Below are 22,805 nucleotides of genomic sequence, written 5' to 3' on the forward strand. Positions count from 1 at the left end.
ATGGAAATGCAAAATCATTGCTTTACTGCTCTTGTTATGTATTTTCCTGCTCATTAGCATGTTAAACTTGTACAAATATAAATTTGACAACCAATTTTTTCAGAATTTTCAGCTACACCAACCCAGTATCCCATATAGAGCATAATATTGATGATTTTATAGTATATAGAGATAAAAAAACTGAACAGAACATGTTCTGTTTTATTGCACCAAAGACTTTAATGTAATGTAGAATTTGCTACATCCTGCTCAACTCTAGGTACAGATAAAACTGTGGCGTTAATACATTTTGACAGCAAGAAAACTGAAGGACATACTGCTTTTAAAAGTTTTTCTTCATCAAATATTCTACAAATGTTATCTATTTTATCTTCTAAAAATAGAAGCCCATTTCAGAGATGGCTGACCATGCTGAAATATATCAGACTGGCTTAAATGATATGGTTCATTTTTTGAAAACAAGTCTCTGGCAGAGCTATCGATTGTAATTGCTAAAGTGCCTTCCATTGTCCTATTTCAGGATTCCTCTTGGAAATTGTTTTTATTTTTTTCATTTTGCTTGTTCCAAACTTATGCATGTATCAAATAGATCATGCTATCCCGTCCTACTTTCTTTTCAAATGACACTTCTTTATTAGTGCAAGCTGTACCTACTGCCACAATCCTAGCTGTATCCAAGAGTTTCAAGAATCCAGCTTTCTCTAAATTTTTATGAGTGTATTGTACCAACCAAAGGTTATCAATAATTTGTCCAATTTCTTCAATTTAAGCAAAGACTGGACATGAACATATTTCAAAATTGTTTCTAGGTGCCTCCCCCACTTTTAAATGGGTAGATAGAAATCCATTACAAACACTAATGCCATTGGTTTATTTCTATGAAATGTATTATTCACCTGAAATGTGTTTAGAAACATTACACAGCTGTGACACAAAAATGCATTTAAACAGACTTGGAGGATCCATTTAAGTCAACTGATCTATATATTTCTGAGATTTGAGGCACCTTAAAGACCTTTTGCATGGCTGCTATCTTAAACATATGTGATTTATATTTTAGTTACTGAACCAAATGCATCGTGTGTGTGACTGCTTTAAATTATCAAAAGGCTTAACTTTAGTGCAGATATCAAACTCACAGCATCATGTTGCCATCTCAAATTTCATGACGTTTTCTCCTTCACAGAGCTGGGGTGGCCATGGCCTTGTGTGACACATCTGGACCGTGGGCCACCAGTTTGACACCCCTGCTAGAGCAAAGGAGGCAACTCTCAAAGTTGGTCAATTTTGTCAGACCCAACTAGCATGACTAATAAAGAGACTGGAAATTATAGTTAAAAATAACTGCAGAACATCAGAATGCCTCCTCAGTGTCTTACCCTATAACATAGCTGGTTTTCTGTATCTTGATGCCAATTGTTAAATTCTACACTGAGTTTTAGAAAAAAGTACAGTTCTCTTTTTAAATGCCGCCTTTGTTGTTTTTATAAATAATTCAAGATGACAAAACATTTTCCCCACAATTGCAATCTTGTGAGTTGGACTAAGATTGGCCCAGTCACACAGCTGGCTTTTCCTGCCTAAGGCAGAACTAAAACTCACAACTTCCTGATTTAAGAAAGCAGTCGAGCAGACACACCAGGAGCAAGTAACTGACATGACCTTAAAATCTCTACGAATAAAGAGATTAAATGGTGGTGGTGGGAGTTAAGCAATCTAGTGAAATATTGTCAATAAAGCATTGGCACCTATATAATTCTGGGCCAAAGCAGCATTCTGTTCCCTTTCAGAGACCTTGTGTGTTATCCAGGAATTTTTCCCAGGAATAACTGCCATCTTATAGCAAATACCACCTCTAGTGAAACTAAAATACATGAAATTCTCAAAGCTACTGAGGTGAATAGCATAGTGAGACAGCCTAGTTCTAAAGAAGGGCAATGAAGAAAATCAGAACACTACAAAGTCCCTTGGAGAAAAACATAATATGTATGTTTGATTGAGAAGAGTTACCAAACTGGGATAGCATTCTTCTAAAAAGATGCCACATAGAACACCACGACTTATTGTATTTTCCATTGTTAACAGAATACAAATATGGAATCATGGTCTTAAATTACAAGAATGTGGATTCTGACAATGTTAGGATAAAAAAAAAATGTCATTAAGAGTAATTGGGCAGTAGACTTGTTGTATAGAGAAGTGGCTGTTCCCATCACTGGGAATCTTTTAAACAAGGGGGATAGATGGTGATGATTTCATACATTCAGCAACTGCAACTTTAATTGTTTTTGAAATCTGTGATTATTTCTTATTTACATCCTAATCAATAATAGGTTTTCTAATTTTCCAGAACTATTGTTAAAAAGGGCCTTAGACTCTAAGCCTTAGCTTAGATCATCACTCCCTTGTTCCCAAGTAGCTCACATTAATGGAATTTCTTTGATTATGTTTTCCCTAATGCCCTTGTTTGGAGGCGCAAGCTTGCTTTTTGCATTTTTTGGGGGGGCAACAATTCTGTTTTTGTATTAAACCTGTAGTAAAGAAAAAAAAAAGTGCAGTTCAAAGTATCAGTTAAGAAATATTGTGCAATAGCAAAATATTTTATAGAAAGTGAACCAGTGACCCCTAATGGGCTTTCCTTGTTACTACGGGTTTTAGCCAAGGTCTTTTAAAGTCTTATGGGTATTTAGTCATCACCTGAAGGCCTGCTAGCATCAAAAATCTATAAATTCCTCCATGGAATGAATTAGAAGAAACAGTGCCAGTAGGATATAAACATGTATATAGATCTGTTTTCTTATACTTTTATTCAAGAATTGAAAGCAAACAACACATTTTAAATACAGGGAAAAATCACCTAAATGTTTATCAAGTTTAAATGTATTGTCCATAAGTCTGTTTTCATTGTTATCACCTATAATACAAGTTTACAGTGGTACAAAAATGGCAAACTTCATCTAATTATCATGGTAAAAAGCCTTAAAGTATCTGTATGAAGAATGACACTTGTATAGGCACATTGTGGTAGAAGAAATACATTTCAATTGTGCATTTTTTTATTATTTGGACCTAAATGATTTAAATGAAGTGTACTGAGTTCAATAAAAACTATTTTGTATACTTAAACTGTAGCTTTTTATGTCTCAGAAATCTGAAGAAAACATTTCAGAAAAGTCAAAATCCAGACTAATTGCTTAGTATATACAACTGAAGTCCATGCATTGATAAACCATCATTACTCTTGCTACAGTATTTTAAAATACTGTAACAAAATAATGCCGCAGAGTAGCAGTTTTAGTCCTAAACACCGATATTGGATTGAATTGCATTGAATTCAATAGAATTCACAACTGAGAAAGCATGCATAAGATTCTTGTAAGTCAATACATCCACATATACAGGTTTAACCAATTATAGAGATAATTTTATAAATTTCTCTCAAAATTGGATCTTCAGGAGGACAGTATTTGAGATTTGGCATTCCAGTAAGAGATGCAGTTCCACTGTCATTCATAAATACAAAAGTTTATTGGCACGTCATTAGTATAGAACGACAATGCTTTTCAATACCACAACATTAAAGACTTATCAAATTATTCAAATACAAAACTACTGGTTTACCACAACTAAGATATACAGTGCAGATTTAATAAAGATATACCAAAAAGATACAGTTCGCAAATTCCTTATGACCAAAATAAAAATTAAAAAAAAAATCAAATCCCTCTTTAGCTTAGAACTTTTGATTGGAATAAAGTTACATACATACATACATACATACACACGTGTGTGTGTGTGTATATATATATATATGTGTGTGTGTATATATACATACACATATATATGTGTATATCTCCAATTTATTTCAGACAAATAAACATACATTATTCCTTATAACATAGGAAATGGTTTAAAAATAACTTTAAACAAATTTATCTATGACAGAAGAAATAACTCTTAAACCTTTTTTTAAAAAATAATTTGCAAATATTTCTCTGCTTTATACAGTATCTGACTGCTCATTAATTTATGTTTGAGACACTAATGAGGTCAAAGTGCCAATTCATCCTTTAAAAACTACACAGAACACAGTGCCACATACAGCCCCTTCCCCAAAGGTGAAAGTTAATAAATAAAGAAGTACTGCTGACACTATTTGCCTGGGTGTTCAGAATTCAATCCTTCTGTTATATTATCCATCTTCACCTCAGCAGTACCTGCCTGAAATCACCTGTTGAAGTGATTGGAGGCCTATTATGATACTTGATGGACTGCATTCAAAGGCTTCAAATCTATCGATCCCTACCATAGAATAAACCTGTGAACCCAGGGACCAAGAACTTACTTCTGAATTATCATACACATAAGTGTTTTACCAGAAATTTATTTGAATTTATAAGAGATAATGCTGCTTTAGAAAGCTTTATATATGTCGAGTTGAAATTTAAATTTTTTTTTTTTTAAAAAAACTATCAAAGCACCATATACTAAGAGATTCTGTTTATACTGAGGACTATTACAACATTTATGTTGAAGATAATTAAGTATGCATTTAATTTCTTACATCCTAGGTTTGGGAGTGCTGTACTGTGTTTCCCACCAAATTGTACAATATTTATAGGGCTGAGAAAAGAGAAGTGAAAAAAAGTGTGGAAAGAGCAATATTTAACCAGTTACAGTCTTATCATATCTAGTTTGCATATCTGCATATTTACAAATTAGTGTGTAGCTCTGACTCTGAATCAAAGTGCAACAAACAACAGCCATATGATTGTAGTACAGAATGAAACAGCTTTCTCCCTTTCTTTTTGCTTGTCATCTTTTCCATTCTGCGGCAAGCAATAGCAAGTCAGCAACAACGGACATGAGGTCTTGGAGGAGGCAGTTCTGGTGGAATCTCTGGTTCTGGCTGTAGGGACAGGATGCTGTTGGACAATTCATTTCTTATTACATCCAAAGGCATCTTAAATGAACACCAAAAACACACGTCAGCAACATCTTACACAGAATTCTACTGAAGCAGATATACTTATATCTATAAGTAGTCCTCAACTTACAATAGTTCTACACAAGCATCGAAAAGAGAAACTTATGACAATTTTTCACACTTATGACCATTGTAGCATCTCCAGGGTCACATGATGAAAATTCAGACACTTGGAAACTGGCATGTACTTATGATGGTTGCAATGTCCTGGGGTCATGTGATCACCTTTTGTAACCTTCTGACAAGCAAAGTCAATGGGTAAACCAGATTCACTTAACAACTGTGTTACTAACTTAGCAATGGTGGTGATTCATTTCACGAATGTGGCAAGAAAGTTCGTAAAATGGGGGAAAAACTCACTTAACAACTATCCTGCTTAGCAACAGAAACTTTAGGCTCAATTGTGGTCATAAGTCAAGGACTAGCTGTATATTTTCTCTACATCAATGTTCCTCAACTATGACCACATGAAGATGTATGTCTGGGGAATTCTGGGAGTTGAAATCACATAACTTCAAGTAGCCAAGGCTGATATTGCTTTACATCTATTTTCAAGTTAAAATAGTCATAAATGCCATGCAAAGACTGGTTAATTAGCCTGAGAATGGCAGCTCTTTAGTTTTTCATACAAGGCACTTTTAAATAAAAAATGAAGAAAACTAAAAATATCATTGTATACCATTAAACATAAATTAATTAAATAGAAAAACAATTTTTATTATGCAACAAGGTTATTTTCTTAATTATGTTACTTTGGCCACTATCTGACAGCATTTCTCATTCTTCAGAATATCAGATTTCGGTTTTATATTCAGAGCCATAGTCTACCTTGAGTTCAAAACAGACAGAACTGAATTCTCTTCTACTGTGTTTGGGTGAGTCTCACAAAATGACTTGAAGAGCCTTATGTAATACCTAAGCTGTAAGTACGAGATACGTAATCTAGAATGTAAGCATAGAATGCTTTTACAACGTAGTCTACATTTGTACCTTAAATTAACATTATGTTAATTTCTTAAGTAATATTAAAGGAGTATCCATAAAATTTCCTATTTCTTATATAAATTAACATTCATTCACATTAATTATCCTAGGAAACATTTTTATTTCTGCCAACTGAAACAAGCAAAAATAATTCAGCAATTAAAAGCTCCTAAAATTGTTTCATAAATATATTTTAAACAGTCAACATATTAAGGCTGCAATCTTATATACAATTAAGGCTGCAATCTTATATAGGCTGCATATTAAGGCTGCAATCTTATATACAATTATCTGACTATATCCCACTGAATTCTAGGTCTATTTATATTAAATTTTGTAGGAAGTTAGCTTCTTACAGTATAAAGATCATTTACCTTTTTTAAAATGTCATCAACTAGTTTTAAAAATATTTCATCCACATTAAAATTATCCTTGGCACTAGCTTCACAAAAACGCATCCCAGTTATCTGCTGAGCAAACTATTAGGGAAAAAACAACAAAAGTTTTATATTACTGTGTCAATTCAGTCTCAAAAATCAAATAATCTTTCATTGAATTGAGAAAAGTAACCCTAAAACTTACTGTATATTACAATAACATTAACTAATTTTAACTATAAATAGGCAATATTTTGAAAATCATTTTTTAAAAAACAGTTAACATTGAAAATATGCTGATCTAGTCTTTCAAAATTTTATTTTTACTGTCATTATGGTGATTTCTAGTCCTATCCTAGCAAATCTTTATTTCCTTGCAAATTCCTCAGTGTCAGAATTCCTCTGAAAAAAATTACACCATTTTTTACATATCAAGATTTGGAAACTGACATAAGAGATATAGACTCCTGATATAAACTAATCAGAAATCCTTAGTGATCACATTATTGGTTTATTCTGTATATCACTTGTAAGACCTTAGCCTTAAGAAACATTTAAGGGCAAACAAACAGAAATAGATTTGATAATACAAATATATTCAGTTTTAAGCTTCTGTGAACTTCACATTTCCACAAGAATGAATGTTGACTTTTATCTTCACCTACTTTTTCTCCTTGTTGCCGACTAATCTCTCTGTCCACTTCACAGTCTAACTTATTTCCAACCAATAGTAGCTCTGCATCTTCTGAGGCATACTGGAAAGAAAAATTGGGGGGGGGGGGAAACGGGACCACAAAATCATACAATGGACTGTTTCCAGATGAGCCTGTAGTTTTCATATAAAAGAGAGTGAAGATATTTGACCAGTATGTTCTTCATAAATCACACTGTTGACCGGTGCACATATTATCATGAATGATTATGCTTTATTTTGGTGGCTTTTGATGTATATTGATTTACTATTATTATGTAACTATAAAAGAATTGGAAACAGATAGAAAAATAATGTACAGAATAATATTAGATAGGGAAGGCTTTATTTCAATACTTATGACATATAACTACCTAAAAAGTTGTGAATTTTAGTGCTATTTTTTTGTTTTATGTTTAGAGAGCAGCCTTTTCAATGCCTTGATGCTTAAATATCAATCAATGAAATGTAAAAATCATAAACATTTCCTATTTTAAAAGGGTCATACAACTCATTCATGGAATTTAATTTTGTACAAGGGGTTCAATTTTAACGATTAACAATGTGGAAATACCTGATTATGCAATACTATAGAGAATTAATAGTTAACACTCAAAGATCTACATAATGGCCACATTGCACTAGAAGAACTCTTCAGAGCTGTACTGCTAAATTTAGCACTGGCATTAAACCTATTTTAAGGACCAAAATCAGCCCTGTTCATTTTGAGAAACTGAAGCTTACCTTATCAATCATTTTCATCCATTTTGGCAAATCATCAAATGTCTCCTTCTTTGTGATGTCATATACCAATATTATTCCCTTGGCACTTCTGTAATAGGCTGAGGTAATACTGTTGAATCTTTCTTGACCTGCTGTGTCCCTAGGAAGCAGCAGCAAATGTGGATAAAATAGTTTTCCATTTTACAGATCACTTCAAATTTCTACAATAAATAACTTCTTGGAAAGGAATATGCATGCAGAAGCTATTTTGTTTCTATGTATATATTCAGTAAGTGATTATAGTAGTAAATTCATACAAGACAACTATGTGACTGTGGATTCAAGCATGCAATATGATGACCATAAATCTTGTTATTAGTGGGCTAGCTTCTACTTTAGAATCTCACCGGTTATGGCTAGACATATATTGTGGTATGTTGAAAAACAACAACAAAAGAGCATAAGCCAAGTGAAAGTTCAAAGAAATGAGACATGGAATTACATAATCTCAGAATTTCAGTCAGATATGGGTGTTATTTTATGGCTTCCTCTGATAGTACAAGACAGAGAAGTATCCAGACCTGCTCCATTTGCTCATGGGCAGCATTGATGGCAAAAGATAGGCCTTGAGCAAATGTTTTACGTTCCTTCATAGTCAAATCACTTATCCCAAAATGAACACATTTTCTCATAATTAAATTCTCCTGGTTCCAATGAGAGATTTTAAAGGTGTTAAGGTTCATAAGAGTTTGTTTTTAGAATTTCAATCCTGCTTGAATTAGAATAACTATTAATTTTCACTAAGGTATAACTACAATTTTTAATAAAAGTATTTAGGAATCCTGTTACAGGTTTTATTCATGTGAAAGAGAAAATCCTTTCAGTTTGTCATACGGTTTTAGATTTACTAGGAAGAAATGAATACTTTTAGTTTTCTTTGCCAACAATGCCATAATTGCTAACTTTACTATAACAACACTGTCACTATAAATGGCTCCAGATGGAGCAACTGTGAATAAATAGCCTTTATTTTCTTTTTATTCCTAATTGTTTTCTTCCCCTCATTATATAAGCATCCCAGAGCCACTTAGGTATTTTTTGTCTGTATGTGTGCGTATGTGTTATAAATGGAATAAACAGATAAAATAAAGTTGAAATTACCCTATAAGCTGTAAGTTTTTATAAAATTCCTTACATAAAATATGCATACTTTAAGTTCCTAAAGAAAAGTTCTAATCTTGTTCCAGATAATCAGTTGCCTTAAACAAAGCACAATAATTTCCTATAAATAAACACACCCATATTACATACATATATACCTTACATTAATACACTCAAATATCAATGTATCATAAGTACTTTTTCAGACAAGGCATTTAATAATTTTAGAGTGCATATTTTATAAATATTGGAATAATTAAATATTAAGTATTATCTACACAAAAATCTATGACTTTATGAACATCTTTTTCCTGAATGTGGAAAGTTAGATCTTTTTTATAACACTAGTCTTTCAAGTGGCATTCTTGTTTATCAACATAATTTGTTTGATGAGGAAAAGCTTGCAATTCCAGTACTATTTTCTAAGATCCTGACCAGGAAAAGCAAATACTACCTTATTAGCACCTTTCCTAACACACATTACAATTTTCATTTTTGTCATATAAGGAAAAGAGTATAACTCCAATAAATTGACAAGGAAAGAGGCAGTGTAGGGGAGCTGGGTATACAGGACAGAGAAGCTTCTTTTTATCTACATTTTCTAGATGTCAGAAGGTTGATTTGGCATATTGTGAACAGCTTTTGTCTTGATATGACTAGGAAAGGATTTACACAGCTTCAGCATCAGGAATACCTTCAAGGTAAGTTCTTCTAAGATAATAGACTTGATCAAGATTCCCCAAATATTGTATTTTCTTATCCAAGACAGATTGCAAAATGTGCCAAGCCACATTGTTAGGTCACAATAGACAATCCATTAAATGGGGTCAGACAGTTACAGAAAATATAAAAATGGTTGAGGACTTGAAGTTTATAGGAAGGCATTGATCCCTGGAAACTATTAAACTCCTCAAAGAGAAATTATTCTTGATATTAACATTAAAGCAGCCATTTAAGAAAATCAATTTTATTGGCCTGGAAACATGGGGCAAAGGAGGCCTAAACATCTATTTCAGTCAGAAATTGAAGATGTCACATAACTCTGAACTGCAGTGTTTCCCCAAGACCCTTTTCTGGGGCCTCAGAGCATGAGTGTTGAAAACTTGAATTGGGAAAAATACACAAAAACCATAAAGTACGTTCTAAAATAGGCATTAAGAACTCTCTCTTTTCCTCAAATCCAGGCCCACTCCATATATGGCCCCACCCATCTTGTAATCAACACTCTTCCCATGACAACTGGTAGCCCTTAGCAATTGGTGGTCCCCATATGACTGTTCAATACATATGTAGACAGAGTAAATGAACATTCTGACTGAGATTCATTAAATTCAATGCACATACAAAAATGTTTCTGTGTGCCCAGCAAAATTCCCCCCTCCCCAATATCTCTTTCTTAACAAGGTTGGTTTGAAGGTTATCCCAATCAACAGGATAAATGTTTACAGAGACGAAATAGCTACAGTGGGAAGACAAGCCACAAACACTTCAATATGCATATACTGAAGACTTAATAGTACCAAAGAACAAAAACAGCAGTACTATATAGAAAAATTCCACAGAAGACAATGCTACACCTCAGATATACTTTGCAAAACATGTATGCATTCCCTGAGTTCTCCATTTACAAATCCTAGCAGATTCTAAGGACAGATATAACTCTATTGAATCCACAGATCAAATATAACTTTGTATTAAATAGTGCAGAATAAGGAAATATATATGTAAAAACCCAACAGCTAGTCTCCCACTTTAGACAGAGAACAAATATTTGATTAGTTTCCATTATCAGTATCCATCATTATCATTGATCTTATCATGTACATTTATCATTACAATGATAATTTTTACAAGGAGGCTCAAGCTGCGCAATCATTTTCATGCCACTGAATTTTGCAATTATATTCACCTTATCTATTTTGGTATCCAAAAGGATACCAAAAAGATAGGCTGTCCAATTTGTTCTTCATCCTTAATAGTAACAACAATGCTAAATTTGATATTTGGTGGCACTTTTTCACAGCCAGTTTTCTACTCACTGCTGTCAAGACATTTCCATTTTTATTTGATCTGAGCAAAGTAATGCTATCAAATTGGGGGTGGCTATAGCATATTTAATTATTGTACAGTAAAAAGCATTTGATGTCCATGAAGTCAAATGGCTGAAGGAAGTGTGGGATATGCAGAGGAAAGCAGGAGCCAAAGATGATTTCCTGCTACTGGAGAAAGTAAATGGACAGTAATGTTCTCAGAATTGCTTTTCTTCCTTCAGATCCAAACTCTTTTACAATGGCCACAAAGAACTGGAGGGGAAAGATGAATTAGGTAACACATTATTTTGAGAAGAATTCCCTGAGCACAAAAATGAATAGAATCTTCTGTTTCTATGCAGGTTACATTGTGATCCGAATCTTTTGCAATCACTGTGGCCAGAAGTTTTGATCAAATGAAGTTGCTTTAAAATATAATTATCCAATACAACATTTGATTTATCTATTCACAATAGCAAAGCCTATAAAGAGTCTGGGAAGACATGATTTTAAAAGTTTGTTCCCAATAACAATATTTCTTTTGGCACCACAATCCTTAGAGAACAAATTTTAAATAGGGAAGATGCCAGGGTAAAAATATTGTTAAACCTATGGTTAAGAAGAAGACAACTATGTAAGAAGCCAAATATTTAAGCTTTATGGCTCTAAGGGAAATATTTTTCTTTTAATAGTTATACCTTTTTATGTTGCCTACATTAGTTTATCATATAAGTTAGCAAAAGATTAACGTGCAATATGTGAAAATCCTGCTGTATGCCATTGTTAACAATGTTTTTCAACTATTTAAAAAAAACTGCCTAGATGATGAAAATATTATTCTAAATAGAATGCAAATAAGGTGTGATAAGTATGTACTACCATTCTTAACATAATGGGAGTAACACTACCATATCTAATATAATATCATCTCTTGACGGTCTACTTTTGCTGAAAATCTAAGTCTTAATTCCATCTGTTCAACAGAAGGCTTAAAAAGAGAGGCATACTTAAAATGAAAATCATATATTTGAACTCTTTGATTAAATAACTGTTTTGTGCTAAACGTAAGGTAACAAAATAGAAGAACACTAAAACGAACCATACTGATTTACGTAACTGAAACTAAAGTGTCCTGCAAACTGGATAACCCCCCACATCCAATCTGGAATTCCCTGATGCTCTCCCATCCAATGCTAAAGAGGTTTATTTTTACAGAAAATAAAAGATAAGCAGAAACATTGTCAAGCTTGAAGCCCATATTCTTTACCATTCTTTCTGTTTAATTCTACACCTGAATTCAGTTCTTAAGAAAATTATGCAACAACGATAGAGAGTAAGATTCCCAGTTTTTAGAATATGAATTGGGAAATGGTGGAGAAAAGACAATCTTACAGCTTGAATGAGAATTTTGCCCAAATATTAAAACACAGAGTATCAGTCACATTTGTATTGTGAATGTCTTTCATCTAAAGTATATCTTCATTAACTCAAATGGACGAGAAAAACCCTTGTATGCTTCACTCATCTCCACAGAATTGGGGAAAAAAAGGAAACAATTGTATGGTCATTTCCAAGGTGGGACTAAAGAATGCAGAACAAGGGCAGTTTGAAGTAGAGGAGAAACTTATTCTGAGAGCACAGTACAAGATCTGATGGTCAGAGGTGGCCACATTGAGCCCTCCCCCACAGGCCCCTTGCCTTGTGCCACAAAAGCTCACAAAAGATGTACCCATCCTCTAGGAATTCCAAAAAATGTGCTTAACTGGAATCCCCAAAGGGGACGCTCTGGAGTCAGGCACCCTGTTTTGTTCTGGGTTTTTTGATTCTTTAGCATTGCAGATAGTCATGGCAATCTGTCTGGGGAAAGGATCTTTTATTATTTAAGATCTTTGGCATTCTGAAAGGAATGCTCACCTTTTGCTATTTTGAAACTTCGACCCAAGTCTGTTATACCTTCTCAGTCTTTGTTTCTAATGTAATTTCTAACCTTTTCCTCCTGGAAAGGGTGGAGATATTTGAATGACATGGAACACAGAGAAGATTGAACAACAGGGAGGGTTTGATTTTTTCCTATATCTTCAAGGAAAACCTTTATATACATAGTCTGAGTATTAAACAACTAACTAAGCAAACATCATTAGCAAATTTTATTATATTAAAGTGTAAGAAATCTCATATGAGCTTTATTTTCAATGAAATACTATTCCATTTATTTAAGGACTAAATTTAATGTATTTTTAAAAACCTTTGTTGGAATATTTAAAGAAATACTATGCATGGAGAATTTCAGAACTAAAAGGGTCTCTATTGTGTGCTAGTAGGGACTGAATACCCAGTAGCTTTTCAAAAGCTAAAATGTTCTGTATTACTCTAACCAAGCCACAATAATTGGTTAACTGTACTATAAAAGACAGTGGCACATTAAAAAATCAACATTACCTCATTATTAGCTTCAGTACAAACCATCACGGCTAACCATCATTCTGGCTCAAGTACCAATTCTGTGGCCTTAGGATTCCAGATGGGAACACAGATGAGGAATGAAGTCATGCCAATAATTTTCAAATATTAGAGTAACGGATGATACGAAAGATGCAACAGCAATTAACTCAGATGGAAGCAAGACAAACACAAGGTGCGACAAACAGACTTGATGGTGACCTGCCAAGAGGAGTTAGTAAACTGAATTGGCTGTATCTGTGCAAGAGAAGTATCACTAAACCGTTTCTATGGTATTATCCAAACAACCACTGCATCCCCCTCATCCCTACTAGACTGTTAACATATCTACCAGTTATTACTACTATTAATTATGCAAGAAATACTATCAATAAACTGGGTGAATAACATTAGCTAGCTTACAGAAGATTGTCTAAATAAAGCTGGATTAATCTCTCACAACAGCTCGTTTCACACCACTGTGAATAATTTTGTGATATGTAATGTGCTAGTTTAAAATTTCATCAGAAATGAAATTGCTTATGACAATCATCACACATATTTTGGCCATAAGAAATTAAAATCAAATATTTTCTTATTAGAAATCACCAATCACAGAACAGTATTTTTTTCATTTCATTTTTTCATAGAAGCAAGTATTATAGCTAGGAGGGTCTTTCCTAACTCTATCCAAGTGTAATACTGTGAATAAACTACCAATTAAATAATATTTAGATTCAAAAAATGATGCTGGAATTGCTGCACTATTATTTTTCCTTGAGAATGTATGTTTTTCTGTAAAAAGAAAGCTAGACAACCCAACTCAGCTTTTTTTAAAAGCCAAAAAACAATTGATAATTGCTCAAATATGAAATCATTAAAATATATTCTCCTTGTTTAATTGATCTTTTTTGAAGTTGCTGAAGTTTGAAGTTGGGCAGCATATAAATTTAATAATTTTTAAGTAACTTAAGCAATAATTTAATGATTATGAATTACTGTAGTAAACTGATTTGGCTTAAGATAGGAACACAACAGTTCAATAAATAATATAATATGTCCATTTCAAATTAGTCTTTCTACTTTCTGATCACTGCTTCACAAATTGCTTGTTCCTATGGCTATATGCTGTGTGAGAGAAAAAAATTCAGCAGCAAGTGAGTTAAAAGTTAATTATATTAGGTAGCATACCACAACCATGCAAGAACATAAAACTTAAAAGAACATTCTGCTGGTTGCATTTTTTTTACTTACCAGATTTGTAATCTAATTTTCTTTCCTCTTAGTTCTACTGTTTTGATTTTAAAATCAACACCTATAAATAAAATACAGTAAATAAAAGAGGAGGAATAAGCAGCAAATACAAATACAAGTATGATAAGCAAGCTGAACATAGGACCTGTACTATCAGGGAGATAAAAGACAGATATTGTATATGGATTTAAGCACTGCAAAACTGAAAATGCTTTCAATAGGTATAAAGGTTTCGATGTTATGATTACTTTACTTACATGCCTCAAACCTTGACCAATTTTACAGGAACCATCTGAAACTTTACATTAAAAAAATACTTCTAGTTTGTTGTAACTCAGTGGAAGGAAAAATCATGCTGGAAAAATCAAGGCTGATTTCTTACTGAAAGGAATTTTGTTCAATTTTAGTGTGCTCATAGAACGTATGTGGCATTCTGTGATATTATTTCACTATTGTCAATAAAAAACCCAAAACTTCAAAAAATGATCCTCTATTAATTCCATATATCATATATTCCCCAAGTTTTGTAACTTATACCATAGTATAATGAAATCTGATCTTAAGAATACACTGCAAATGGATGAAATAAATGGTCGGTCATGACTGCCATATCAATGGCTTCAAACAGTATTTATTAAAAATACATTAGACTTACAGAAAACATTATTCACTGACAAAGTAAAGATATGCTACATACACAATGTTCTCTAATGTACATAAAATATGACAGAAACAGTTTTTAGAAATATTGATAAGATCTGCAGAGCATTCAACTTGTTTTATGTGCCTGAAGGAATACTGGTCCTTTACTTTTCTAGTAGGTGTTAAAGCGTAATAATTTGATAATTTTCTAAAAAACTGATCCGTGAAAAAAATCGGTCAAATTTTCTTAAAAAAATTGACCAATGAAAGTCTGATACATGTCCAGTTGCTCTTTTGGATTTTAAGACATGTTAAGTCAAGTCTCTAGATGTAGATTATCTGATCTAAGAGTTACATAATTGCTTGTCTCTCGCCTTCCTGCGTCATTGTCATTGGCCACTTTTATTTTTTCGTTCCATTTGAACATGAAATGCTTACAAAAGGCTAAAACAGTCTGAGGTACTTACATTCTCCCCCAATCTAGAGGCTTTATCTCTAAGTCACAGGAAGGAAAATTAAATGTACTATTTTAGAGACAATTATTAGCAGTTATTCTTTGGCACTGTTTATGTATTAGGACAGGAACCCCAAGGATTGCTTACAAAAACATAAAAGCAGCACTTCTTGACGAAGACAGGTGAGAATTATGACAGGCAGAGGAAAAAAATGCACAGGAAAGCAATTAAAGGGGTTGGCAATTCCCATTTATTTACTACTCATGATAGAAGGAAAAAGCCAAAAGTCATGTTCAGAAGTGATCTCTTCGCATCCATTACAGTATATTCCCAGATGGCAGTGCATAGAACTGCAATCTATGTAAGCTATGTCAGCTGGGGAACAAGTAGGCCAAAGGGCAAAAAAGCAAATACAGAATTAGATGTGGCCTGGCATGACAAAATCGATGTTAGAAAGATGGCCTTCATAATGCTGCAATAGACTGTAAAATCAAAACCATGTTTTATCAGTGCTATTTACAGCTGTGTAACTCTACAAGTCACACCTATTAGCATAGAGGTCAGTGTATTCTGAAAAATGCAAGGATAAAATCATGTGGAATTCTCACAGCAATTTTCCTGCAACCTAGTAAATAAATCTTACAAGGCATATAATCATTGAAAATAATAAGAATCACAATTGGTTTATTATCCCAAAACAACAGTGAAGTTAATCATAAAATAAAATCTTCCCTGTTTTGCTTATTCTTATACTGCTTCAGATGTTTATAATGAGACACTGATCTCGATTCTTATTTCAAAACCAGCATTTATTTAGTATACTATAAATTTTGTTAGCTGTCACAAATCATCCAATCCAGAATAAATGGTTGTTCAGTCTTAAAACCAAAAGTTACAACATACTTAAGTAAATTGCTCATTTTACTGCTTGCCAACTGATTTAGGGCAATGGGTTATTTGATTCCAGTATAATATATTCTTATATTTCACTATGTTTGCCTGCACAATGTAGATCTGAATCTGAACTTGGAACAAAAACCTTTATAGAGAAATGCAGAGGCTCAAATGTTGGCTTTTTATATGGGGATTAAATGAAAAATATTTCTTGATTAGATGTGGACAAGCCAGTTTCAAAGAAACCAAACCAATTCTATCCTTCCTTAAGGAAAAATGTCAAATACCTGTCTGCCCAGAGACTGAAAATCCTCCCTGCAAAATCCAAGCAGAATTTTCAGTCCCTGAATGAAGAGAGACTCATATGGGGCCTATACCAGGCCTCCCCATGTGCCTGAGACACCCTGCAACTTATTGTGTTGCCTCTCAGCTCAGGAGCTAAAAATCCTGCAGTATTTCAGCTCCCTCATGTCTCTAGGGCTGGCTGAAAAAACTTCCTGCTGAAGGATGTCAGCGGTCTTCATATATGGAAGAGAACTTCTTTCACGGGGTAAAGAAACAAAGCTGAATTTATCAAAATTGGAGCTCTGTTTCTGCACCCTGCGGGAGAATGTCAGATCTTTTCCATGTGCACTATGCACAGAAAGGACCAACTTCAGCAGGGTGCAGGAATGGAACTGAGATCTTCAGAACGTGAGCTGTTTCCACTTGACCAATGGAATTTAGCTCCTCTCTACACACTGAAAGAAACACATTTGGTGGGGAGCGGAAGCCAACAAAGATTGCAAAGGGCGATCACATGATTGTGGGACACTTGACAACCAGTTCAAGAACCTAGATCATGAACATGTGACTATAGAGGAAGGAAGTTTCACAAATAGCCAGGTTGTTTCCAAGGCTGATGAAACTTCAACCAGTCATTAATAACCAGTCATATGTTAAGACTACCTATAAATACAGTAGTAAAGCCTTTATATCTATTGCCTTAAGAAGTATTAGGTTTGTTGAAGGAGGTTTTGTCCATTTCATTTTCATAATTACTTTGTAATGGTGTTAGACCAAATTACATTTAAGATACTAAAGTTGTCTTCAAACTTATATTTTGGGGACATTGGTGTCAGGGATTGTGATGATTTTTCTTTATAGGTTATACAGCAGTAGTCTCCAATCTTTCTGGCTCGGCGGACTGGTGGAGGCAGTGGGCAGAGGTGATGGTTTCACGTGCGTGCATGCCACTTTTACATATGCAGCTTCATGCGCATGCTTACCCACCACTTCTGCAGCTTAGTTCCAGATGGGCTCAACAGAACTTTACTAAGTGGCTGTTGGAAGCTCCTAGGAAAGGTAATTCTGAATTCTGTCATTAAATATTACCAATATATTCTCCCTCCTTTCAACTGATGCCAAATGCCAAAATCTTGGTGGCAATCTTATAGTACTGTTGGGCTATAGCAGTAGACTGGTCAATACAAACCACTGATGATTAATGGAAAAATTGGTTTGGGAAATAGACTACTTAGGATAGTGTAGGAAGACCTGAGGAGTTGCAGTTTGCAGCTTGAAATGTTTCTGGTTGACACTATTCCTGCAATTCGTTTAGGGAAATATTGCTCAACATGTCAGCTGCATCTATTCTTGAAAAAGATAAATGAAGCACATCAAATAAACATGTTTTTTACAACTAACTTCTGAATTGCCCTTCAATGCAGAAAAGAGACAATTTAAATTTGCCCCAAAACTTACATGTGTGATTTGTATATTCATATAGAGGTTTAGGATTATGCAGTAAACTAAGCTACATGTAACCAAGTAACCAAGCAAAGTGTGACTATGTGTATTATGTATGTATATAATGCTTAGTATTATATAGTAACCAAGTTACAGAATACTAAGTAACCAAGTAATGAACCAACAAATCAAGTAACCAACCAAAGTGTGGATATGTGAGAAGAGGTTTACAGAAATAGAGTTTATCATTTTGGCTGACTGTGTGGCATAATAACCATTTTCATACTGTAAAGCACAAGATAGGAAGATGGGAAATGGATTTGACTTTCCTGTTCCAGATTTTTAAGAGGCATTTTGTACATTATGTAGGAAATACCAGCTACTAAAATACTAAAAACAAGTACAAAATTTAACTAAATTATATGAGTCAGAGCTATTCCTTAACTTCTGCAATCTTTGTTTCCAGTTTCTAAAGTTAGCGTACATATGAGTGTTGGTAAGTTACTATTAAAAGTAACATGTATTGCAACCTGGTACATGTTTACACAGAAGTAAGCCCTCCTGATTGCAACGAGATATGCTTCAAGGTATAGGACCAAAGCCAAAGTAATGTTGTTATACCTATAATATAACTATGTTCTGAGTTGTTACATGGATTTAAAGCAATTAACCCAACATTAAATAAAAAGAAATCCATCTTTTAATCATAAAAAAGAAAAAAATCAAAAGTGTGAACTATCATATTTAAAAATCTAATGAATGTAGTATATGCAAATCATATGTATTAAAATATATTTCAGTGAATCTTGTATAAATCCATTTAAATGTATATCGATCTATCATTAACATGAGTAAAATCAGAAGCATATAGAAAAATTCCCTGTAATTTTATATAGTGGACAGTCCTATAAAGTCTCACAAGCATGCAAACATCATTGATCTTGAGTTAAATATTATGATTGCCTTAAGATTCTACTACAGTAAATGAATTCATGGGAATAAAGAATGCCGACAGTTAAAACAAGGTATCAATCACCTTAAAAGCCAAATCCATCCCCTTCCTCTCAAGTTTCAGCTGTATTTTTTCCACAACTATGAAATAGCCTGTGAAACAAGCAATAAACATGTTTATTTCATCAATATTTTAGGGAAGATAAATCTGAGCTGGTCCAATTAAGGAAATTAATTTCTTAATGTGTCTATTCCAATAAGAATAATTTATCTATTTATAGGTACAATAAACTACTAGAATTACCTATGTATTTGGTTTCTGAAGTGTAATTCAGGATAGTGGTTTTCAAGACATATCAGGGAATATTTCTTTTAAGAAGTCACTACTGTCAGTATAATTTTTACAAAAAGCAGCTTGTTCATCAACATCATTTCATTAATTCAAACTACAAATTATTTCCAATTCAAATTAAGTATACAAACCCAGAGGTTCCCCAAGAGACAAAAAAAATGTGTGAAGTATTATTAGAAGCAGGAATTCTATAAATTACTAAAAGTAATCCATAAATATTTCACTCAAAAGAATTGTATTAAAATACTAAGGCTGCAGTCCTAACTACACCTTGGAGTAAATCCTATTGCAAACAGTGAAATTTATTTCTAAAAAAAAATATTCATAGCACTGCCACACGACAACCCCAGGTTTTCCTTAGGAAAAACATATAAACTATAAAGGAGTATTTCAAATTGTTGATAATTTTAAAAGTAAACCTTTCTCTGATCTGTTAGTACTGTACAGATTTTTCTGGATACCAAGCCAAAGAGACAATCTTATATGTTTAAGTTTCTCTCTCTGGCTTGTTCCAATTAGAAAAAGCTATCATGCTGCAGTTGAACACAACAATCCAGAAATAAAACAAGGAAGGGAGATCTATAGCCACATGCCTTTAAAAAAAAGCTTTGTAAATATTTGCAGATAGATCACATTTGACCATGGCAATTTGTATCCGAATTATCAAAAAGAGCTTCAAAATGTGCCCACAGTAGCAGTGGACTGATACTGTTTTGTGATTATTGAAGATCTTTAGTTAAAAAAAACTTTTTAATAGTCACTAAATATCTTTTCTGAGGGTGTCTTTGAGGTGGCAACTGTCTGGACAAATTGCTGCAGTTTTCTTGTCCAGATTTTGGAAGTAGCTTGCCATTGCCTTCTTCCTAGGGCTGAGTGTGAGTGACTGGTCCAAGGTCTAATCTTCTAAATAACCAATCCTAATTACAGAAATTTTTGTAACATTCCTTTATGGAAGAATAATTCTAGTCATTTTAATCAAGGATTGTAGGTTCTTAATTTACACTTTATGAAGCAAAATAATATTACTTATGATGAGAGCCGGGCACAATATCGCAGATTTAAGTGCCCACAAAAGTATATAAAAGGACTGATGTATTGGCAGCCTTATTTTTCATCTCTTTCCCCTTACGAATTAAGAAATACCGCCCTTCCCATCCTGTTGATAAAACAAGGAACTCTTATCAGTGTTACTCAATTCGAGGCAGTTTTAAGACGTGTATGTATATATATATATATATTTTAACTCCCAGAATTCTGCAGCTGGGGAATCCAGCATTTTGGTTCTTTGTTTGCATAATAATGATGATAATAATAATGATAATAATAATAATGGTGATAACAATAATAATAATATAGCACAATCGTGCCTACTGTTCCTGTCCTATTGTCCCCAGTTAATTCCTATTTCTTGTATTTAAACTTATGTTTATTCTTGTTTCTGTTATATTGTAAGCTTTTGACAAATAAAATAAATAATAAAATAAATAAATAAATAATTTTTTTTAAAAAAAATCCCCGAGAGTTGGAAGGTACACATCTCTTAAAAAGCAAAGTTCTAAAAGTGGCATTTCCTCGACATCCATCCTGCAAGTGGGGGGTTACTGTCAGCCTTTCCGATTGGGTCGCTTGGGCGCGTCTGCTGGAAGCGAAGAACGGGGAGAGGATTTCAGGCCAGCCGTTGGCCGGGGACGTTTCCCGGCATAAGTGGGAAGCAGCCTCCCCAGGAAAAGAGAAGGTGGAGGAAGAGTTCAAGGAGCGCAAACCCAACCCTGTCCCAGCCCTGAACGGCGCCCTTGGCTGCCCCCATCCCGCCGCCCGCCGCCCCGACCCCCCACTTCCCCCGCATCCGCCTGTCACGCGATCGGGCGCCTCTTGCCGCTCCCTCCCTCCCCGGCCCCTCTCCTACCTACGGTGGACTTGCAGGCCTCGCAGAAAGTGTCGTCCGTGAAGCGCTCCATCAGGCTGGTCTTGCCGACGCCTCGCGAGCCGATGATGATCACCTGCAGCTTGAAGTCGGCCGGCCGCGGCGGCTGTTTCCTGCGGCGGCCCTGAGGCCCCGATAGCGCCGGAGAGACCCCGGCCGAGCCCAGCCCGCCGCCGCCTCCGCCGCCGCCGCCGAGCCCCGGCCCCCTCCGCTGCAGCCCAGAGCCCGGCTCCATCCACTCATATGCGGCTCGCGCGGCCCACTCCCCGCCACCTCAGTCAGGGCCCGGCCCGAGACCGGCAGCCCTCGCCCGCCGTGCGAGAGACACCTTGGCCCGGCCTGACAAGAGCTGAAGAAGAAACAGAAAAAGAAAACCGAGCTCCAGCCAGTGGGCGCAACCGCCCGGAAGTGAGGCCAGAGGCGGCCCTAGGCGGAGGTTGGCAAGAGGCGCCCTCTTGCGGCCAGGAGGACTGCAGGTGGGAAATGGGAACGGTCTATTATTTTATCATTATTTTATCCGCCTGTTTGATCATCTGAATCATTAGTAGCCTTAAAGAACGGGCAGGTCGTGTACCTCTCGTTTCCCCATATTCTATGGCTGTGGGTACAGTACTTATAGGGAGTGCGTTTTTAAAATCTCTGTCCTTTTAAATTACCATAGTCTTTTATCTTCAAGCACCACTGCTCTGTTACTAATGGGCAAAGCTGATACGGAAGACTTAATCGACTTTTCAGCCATTACTGCATTTGAATAATAACGCTGTGAAATGGTTTGCAATGCCAAAACCCAAAGTGGTGGTCTGAAACACAGTTCCTAATCATTGCAGGGATAGCAAGAAAGTCAAAGTGGCAGCTACAACTAGGGAATGCCAGCTGTACCGTTCCCATTTCCCACCTGCAGTCCTCCTGGCCGCAAGAGGGCGCATCTTGCCAACCTTTTATGTGTGTGCTGCAAAAAGGCAGGACCTGATTGCACCATCATAGCTTCCATCTTGATTTTTTTTTGAAACCTATTATGGAAGCCCCTTTAACAAGACTTATAGTACACTTTATAGAGGTAATCATGTTCATTTAAAACAGTTTATTAAAGTCATTTGTGGCTGAGAACTACAGTATTCCAAATAGAAATGCTGTTGGAAGTTAGTGCCTTGCTTGCAGGATATCATTTTTTCAATTCAAAAGCATTTAATTCTTTGTTGTCATCTAGGACAGG

General features: G+C 34.9%; 1 protein-coding gene across 1 annotated transcript; it reads right to left on the minus strand.

Annotated features, from left to right (window-relative positions):
* Nucleotides 1-2,782: 2,782 nt before the first annotated feature.
* Nucleotides 2,783-22,021, minus strand: RAB12 (RAB12, member RAS oncogene family). The gene is made up of 6 exons (XM_026699384.2): nt 21,575-22,021; nt 14,647-14,707; nt 7,784-7,922; nt 7,014-7,103; nt 6,346-6,450; nt 2,783-4,963 (listed from the first exon to the last, which is right to left on the minus strand). Exons 1-6 carry the CDS (start codon nt 21,825-21,827, stop codon nt 4,850-4,852), a joined length of 762 nt encoding a protein of 253 aa, XP_026555169.1. The 5' UTR covers nt 21,828-22,021; the 3' UTR covers nt 2,783-4,849.
* Nucleotides 22,022-22,805: the final 784 nt, after the last annotated feature.

This window comes from Pseudonaja textilis, chromosome 3, assembly GCF_049901715.1.
Source record: "Pseudonaja textilis isolate UNSWEBS1 chromosome 3, rPseTex1.2, whole genome shotgun sequence".
NCBI lineage: Eukaryota > Metazoa > Chordata > Lepidosauria > Squamata > Elapidae > Pseudonaja > Pseudonaja textilis.

What these genes read in the sequence shown, in the direction of transcription:
- RAB12 (XM_026699384.2), bottom strand. Translation starts at nt 21,827, where the DNA reads ATGGAGCCGGGCTCTGGGCTGCAGCGGAGGGGGCCGGGGCTCGGCGGC. An exon ending in GGCCTGCAAGTCCACCGTAG is followed by an intron (nt 14,708 to 21,574) that starts GTAGGAGAGGGG and finishes TTTTATTTATAG; the next exon opens with GTGTTGATTTTAAAATCAAA. An exon ending in GTCGGCAACAAGGAGAAAAA is followed by an intron (nt 6,451 to 7,013) that starts GTAGGTGAAGAT and finishes TTTCCCTAATAG; the next exon opens with TTTGCTCAGCAGATAACTGG.